The 6628-nt window shown below is 63.0% G+C and overlaps 1 protein-coding gene across 1 annotated transcript; it reads left to right on the top strand.

Annotated features, from left to right (window-relative positions):
* Positions 1-2923: 2923 nt before the first annotated feature.
* SLC25A6 (solute carrier family 25 member 6) lies at positions 2924-6105 on the top strand. Its single transcript, XM_072955908.1, has 4 exons — positions 2924-3168; positions 3839-4325; positions 4974-5114; positions 5552-6105. Exons 1-4 carry the CDS (start codon positions 3058-3060, stop codon positions 5707-5709), a joined length of 897 nt encoding a protein of 298 aa, XP_072812009.1. The 5' UTR covers positions 2924-3057; the 3' UTR covers positions 5710-6105.
* The last annotated feature ends 523 nt before the right edge of the window (positions 6106-6628 follow it).

Raw genomic sequence — 6628 nt, 5'->3', positions numbered from 1 at the left:
CTGTTTGGACGCATCACTGGCTAACATCTTTCCTCTGCACAGGCCAGAGGTGGAGGGGGTAGGGAGAGGGACCATAAGCCACCAGCATGCGCTCCCCAACCTACATTCCCTTGCAGGGTCCCAACCCAGTCGCCCGATGGTGTCACGTAAGGGCAGGGCTGGGTGCCTGGTGGAATCTTGGGCTGAGTCCCAAGACTGACTCACACAGGGCCTAGCTGTGGGCACATGCCTGCACCCCCACCCTGTCCCCCGGATGCCAACCTCATCCCTTCCATGAGTTGCTTGGAGTCATCAGCTAAAACCTCGTATCTTTTAAAGCACCTCCTGTTTCTTTTAATGAATAAATCTGTTTTTCAGACACTCTAGGGGTACAGATTCAAAGTATCTTGCAGGCCAGCAGGGAGTTTATCTGTAACACCAAGTCCTCATTAAACCTTGGGATGGAGCTGAGGAAGGCAGGACAGGCCTCAGTCTCCCCAGCCCAGCCCTGGGGGTCTTGGAGTGTCACCTCTCCCTCCCCCCATGCCCATCCTCTCTCCCTTTCCAAAGCCAGCTGTGCCTTCTACCTGGACCCTCTTTTCCCAGGTACAAGGTATTCTGGGTTCTTGATGTGTGCGGTCCAAATGCTCTCCTGGGTCGGGGAGTATGGGGGCCATGCCAGCCCCCCAACACACACGCACACACAAGCGCGCGGGGCAGATGGATGGGTCTAAGACTCACCTGAAATGCTCTTTAGGAAAAAGCATGTTCTGAACCCCATTTAGTGATGGGGTCACAGTCATCCATTTGTTCCAGGCGCGTTTGCCCAGCAGTCTGGGTGCTGGGCCCAGGCAAAAGGGGACCATCAAAGGAACCAACAGATAGTGTAGTGCTGACCCCTGGGGTGGGGTGGAATACAGGTAGAGCACAGGGAGGGGCGTCCCCGGGGAAGGAGAGGGGTTAGCCGCCCCCATCGGCCAGAGAGGAAGGTTCTGCTCTCCCCAGCAGGCTGTCAGGCAGAGGCACCTACACCCGGGGCCTCACAGCCTGATCCTGACTGACCAGCTTTGGCTGGTTGGCCCCTGTGGACCCAGAGGGCAGTGATAACCATCACCAGGGTCCCTACTCGCCCAGACAGGTTGATCCTGTGAACAAATGAGGTCAGAGGCGAGATGCTTTCTGCATCTGGGAGTACCCAGAGATGGCCCCCTGAGCAAATGCCCAGTTCCTGCCCAGAATCCACGGCCGCCCTGTCCTCTACTCCAGAGCCCTCTGGCCGCCGCAGGACCAGCCCCCCAAGTCCGTTCTCTATTCCCCAGTCCTGATGCCTCAGAATGTGCCAGAGCATCAATGCCCTTACCCACAGTCATCTGTCACCCTGTAAGTGACTGGAGCTGCCCCCACGGCCCTGGAGCTGGTCCAACCTCAGTCTCCACCCCTTACCTGCCTCTCCGGGGAGGTCAAGAGGACAGAGGAAGATGGAGAAATGGCCGGTTCAGGGTGCCCCAGGCTTGAGCATTCTTGTTGGCATGCATCCATTCAGTGTCACCTGCTGGAGGGGATGCAGGGACCCCCCCCCCCAGTAAAAAACAGAGATAAAAAAAGAGGAAGGACACGAGAAAGAGAAAACGAGAAGAAATAGAGGCAGGGAACTAAGAAACAAAAAAAGAATCCTTGCGCCTGGGTTGTTACAGAGGCCCTCGTGGGTGTTGATACACCACCGTATTCAGTTTGTGAAAATCCAGTGATTCACTTGGGGCTTGGGCCACTGAGCTGCGGTTCAATAAAAAGTGCACATTTCAAAACATCTAGGTCTGATTTCCTTGGGGGGTGAGAAGTGCGCCTGTGTGTGCAGCTGTGTGCACATACGTGCGCATGTGCGAAGATGTGCATCTGTGAGCGTGTGTGCCTGATGCACGCGAGTCCGTGTGTGCATGTGTCTGTGCATGTGAGTCCCTGTGTGCAGGTGTGCGTTTCGGAGCGCCTGTGAGCATGGGAGTGAGCGTGCGATGACACACACGTGCTCCAGTCCCTCCTGGAGCCCCATGTCGCAGCGCGCGGCCCGGTGGGGGGACCCCGAGTCCAACGCCATCTGGGCCCTGGGAGTGGGAGCCCCGGGCCACCCCACCCGATGCCCTGCGCGCCGAGTGCACCCGGAGTCTCGGGGTCAGGGCTGGGGTACCCCATGGTGGGGCAGGGCGGTCGGAGGGCTGGGGGGCACTCTGGCGGGCGGACACTGGCCGAGCTGGGGTCTCCGGGGCAGGGGGCGAGCAAGCCCTTGAGAAGCCCGGCCTTGGGATAAGCAAGTGTAGGGACTTGGGCGCCCTGGCAAGTGTAGGGAACCGGTACGGCCTCCGGTTCCGGGCCTGAACCCGCGAAAGACGCTCCTCCCACGGGACTCACGGGTCTGCGGGACGCGACCGGGACTCGCCTGGGGGTCATCAGGGCGGGTTAGCGGGGGTCGCAGCTGGGACTCAGGGCTGCGGGGCGAATTCGTGAGTCAGCGGGGTGAACCTGGAGGCTCGCAGCGGGGCCTGGGGCGTCACCAGGGCGAGCCTAGGGATCCGAACGGCCGCGGCTGGAAGAAGAACGGGCGTGGGACTCGGCGATCCCCCGCCTTCCACCTCCGCCGCCGCCGCCGCCGCCCGTCGCTTCTGGGGCCCGCCCGCCGTGACCTTGACAAGGTCAAAGCTGCCGCCGCGCCCGCCGGTCCACTAGGCGCATGGGCGGGGCTCGGCTCCCTACATGCCCCGGGGCACGGCGCGCGGGAAGGGGCGGGACGTGGGCGGCGGCGCAGCCAATGGGCGCGGCGCTCGGGGGCGCGGGGCGCGGCGCGGCGCGGCTCCCGGCAGCCCGCGGGGGCGCGGCGCGCGGGAAGGGGCGTGGCGTGGGCGGTGGCGCAGCCAATGGGCGCGGCGAGCGGGGGCGCGGGGCGGGGCGTGGGCTCCTTAGCGGCTGCGCGCTGGCCGCCCCGTCCTTTTGGTCCCGGCGGCGGCAGGGCTGACCAGCGGCAACCACCTTTACGCTTTCCGCGCCTCCGTTCCGCTCTCCGCCCGCTGCGCTGCCCGCTTCGCCACCATGACGGAACAGGCCATCTCCTTCGCCAAGGACTTCCTGGCCGGAGGCATCGCCGCCGCCATCTCCAAGACGGCCGTGGCCCCGATCGAGCGGGTCAAGCTGCTGCTGCAGGTAGGAGCGGGCTGCGCTCGCGCGGGCGCCCGGGCGAGTGGCCAGCGGCCAGTGTGGGTGGTCAGCGGACTGGGAGAGCCGCGTGCAGCGGGGCCGGAAGCGGGAGCCCGCGCCGCTTTGTCCGCGCGCGGCGGGCTTCCGGCTGCGGCCCGGGCGCGCGTCACGTGTGCGCTGCCGCATGGGCAGAAGTGGGGCCGCGGGCGCGCACGCGCTGTCAGAGGACCGGCAGCGGCGTCGGCGCTTGCGCACTGAGCCCGGCGACGCCGGCCGGGGGCGGCGCATGCGCGGGGGCTGCCGCGTGGACAAACCCACGCAGCGCGCGGGCGGTGACCTTGGGCGGGTGGCAGTGGGCGAGCTAATACCCTTCGTCGGACTTGGGCGGTTTGACTCCTTTTGTACTTGTCTGTGTGGCTCTCAACCGGAATAAACTGCGTTACTTTCTTGCAGAAGTGTTACAAATGTAGTCGTAATAGGAACATTGTTGCCAGGTAGTTGCTTTAGAACACTTGCAGGGACAGTGGGTTCCCAAAAAGGAACGGGTTTCTACACATGATGTTTGGGCAGGTTTAAGGCCTGGTAGGCGAGTTACCCTATTTTAAGGCCAGGCTTTTCGTTGGAGGGGGCGATAATTGCGGGCGTCTCGGGTAAAGCCCTCCCCGTCCACCCTCAGGTGCAACATGCCAGTAAGCAAATCGCGGCCGACAAGCAGTACAAAGGCATCGTGGACTGCATCGTGCGCATCCCCAAGGAGCAGGGCGTGCTGTCCTTCTGGAGGGGCAACCTGGCCAACGTCATCCGCTACTTCCCCACGCAAGCCCTCAACTTCGCCTTTAAGGACAAGTACAAGCAGATCTTCCTGGGGGGCGTGGACAAGCACACGCAATTCTGGAGGTATTTCGCTGGCAATCTGGCCTCTGGAGGCGCGGCCGGAGCCACCTCCCTCTGCTTCGTCTACCCGCTGGATTTCGCCAGAACCCGCCTGGCAGCCGACGTGGGGAAGTCCGGCAAGGAGCGGGAATTCAAAGGCCTTGGAGACTGTCTGGTGAAGATCACCAAGTCTGATGGCGTCCGAGGCCTGTACCAGGGCTTCAACGTCTCCGTGCAGGGCATCATTATCTACCGGGCCGCCTACTTCGGCGTGTATGACACCGCCAAAGGTGAGTGCGCCCTCCTCCCGGGGCTGCGCATTAACCTGTCCAGCGGGTGGGGCTGGTGGAGGGGGCTTCGGGACCAGACACTTGGGGTCTCCCAGTCCTGGGGGCTGGAAGCCCGAGATCAGGGTGTCAGCACGGCTGGTTCCTTTTGCGGCCTCTCTCAGTGTGTAGACCGCTGCCTCCGTGTGTCCTCGAGGGGTGGTCACTGTGTGTCTTTGCCCTAATCTCTTAGGTGAAGGCACCAGTCCTTTTATTACAATCTTTTATGGTCTTTTATATTTGTCATCCTTTTTAAGATTTCATGCCTTATTGTAGTCGGTTTGAGGTCCTGGGCTTTAGGGCTTCATCGTGATTTGTGGGGGCACCCAGTTCAGACCCTGAAAGTAAGCCACTCCAGAGGTCACGGCGAACGCCTGCTGGCAACTCAGCTGCAGAATTGGTGTGGAAGTGTCCGCTCCCCGAGGCCCTCCTCCGTCCTGCCTTGGAGACCACTCCCAGGCAGTGGGGGCTTCCCCCTCTCCAGGCCCCTAGGGCCCCTGTCACCTCCCGAGCATCACTTGGTCCTGGGATCTCTACGTGGTGCTGGGGGTGGGGGGGTCCTGTTCCCGGGCAGCCATGTGTGGCGCTGGGCCTCATGCGATGGCTCCACAGGCATGCTCCCCGACCCCAAGAACACCCACATCGTGGTGAGCTGGATGATCGCGCAGACGGTGACGGCCGTGGCCGGCGTGGTCTCCTACCCCTTCGACACCGTGCGCCGGCGGATGATGATGCAGTCGGGCCGCAAAGGAGGTACCTGTCTCAGCTCTGCTCCACGGTTCATGCTGGGAGGGTGTGGGGGGTCCCCGACTGGGCACGGGGCCGTCACGAGAGGTGCTTCCCCGGGGCATTTGGGGCAGCGCTTTGGCCCAGGGTGAAGTGGTCTGGCTCGATGGGGGAGGCGGGGCAGTGGTCTCAGGGGCCCTGTGTGGGGGTCTCTCCACGCCGGTGCCCTTGACTCTGGGGTGTCCACGGGCCCTGGCAGCTGGGGGCTCAAGTTCTGGGTCTGATCCCTCTTCGCGGTGGGCCCGGCAGCGGCCAGCAGCTGGGGCTCTGTCAGTCCGTCCCGAGCTTCCTTTTCCCTGCAGTCAACTCTGAGTAGCTCGGGGGCGGCCGGGGCTCCGTGTCCTGGGACTTGGCTCTGTGCTGTGCCGCGGCCCCGCCCGTGACCCCCGCCCCTCTCCCCGCAGCCGACATCATGTACAGGGGCACCCTGGACTGCTGGCGCAAGATCTTCAGAGACGAAGGGGGCAAAGCCTTCTTCAAGGGCGCCTGGTCCAACGTCCTGCGCGGCATGGGCGGCGCCTTCGTGCTGGTCCTGTACGACGAACTGAAGAAGGTCATCTAGGCGCCGCGGGCCCGGGCCCGCAGGGCCCCGGAGAGTGATACTGACACCTAACTGTTACGGACCACTGACCTTCGAGAAATTCCAGGCCTTGCGGAGGGCCGGGCAGCTCCGGCCGAGGGCGCGTTGTCAGCGCGGCCGTCGGCACCGTGGGTCCATGCGTTGATTGGGGGGAGGGGAATCATGGTGTCTTCGTGGGTCCACAGGTGAGGCAGCTCCGCCAAGGCAGACCTAGACTCCAGGTGCTTGTAGGACCAACCCGTGTTTAAGTATTTATTTAAAACAAATCATGTCTCCCATTTGTACTTAAGCACTATTCTCTTTTGCACAGCCGAATACTTGCAATTACGTTGTACGTTGGGCATTCCGCTACAGAATAAAACCGGGACTCAAGACGCAGTTGTGTTTGTGATTTGCGCGGACTTGTACGAGGGGCGGGGTGGTCTCCAGCTGCCTCCAGGAGAGGTGGCTGTGGGGACAGCCAGGCATGTCATGGGGTCCGCCCTTGGGGGGTGAGGGGTACTTGGGATTTCCGAGCTTCCCTGCCGCTCACCATCCCAGCCCACACTGCAGCTGGAGTCGAACCACAGGAGCCCTGGAGCGGCAGGCACTGTTCACCTGATAGCCTCCCCCGTGTCGTGGGCCTGCCCCTCCACCTGGCGTGCCGGGGCCCCCAGCCCCAGGCATGTTGGCTTCCTTCATCCCCCAGAGCCGTTTCTGCACAAATTCTCAAGGTCACTGCAGGGACAGAACTTGTCGGCAGCTTCCACCAGGTGGACTCTGGATCCTGGTATCTCACGTTGGGGATCAGCTCCCCTGGTGCCCGTGGAAGTCAGGGAGCATCCCCGGTGTGTGCCCTGCACTCGGCCGCCCAGGCGAGAGCTGTCCCCTGGCTCCTAGGACCAGGCGACATTGAGGGGGT

This window comes from Vicugna pacos, chromosome X (assembly GCF_048564905.1).
Source record: "Vicugna pacos chromosome X, VicPac4, whole genome shotgun sequence".
NCBI classification, from domain to species: domain Eukaryota; kingdom Metazoa; phylum Chordata; class Mammalia; order Artiodactyla; family Camelidae; genus Vicugna; species Vicugna pacos.
This window is presented reverse-complemented; position numbering and strand designations above follow the sequence as displayed.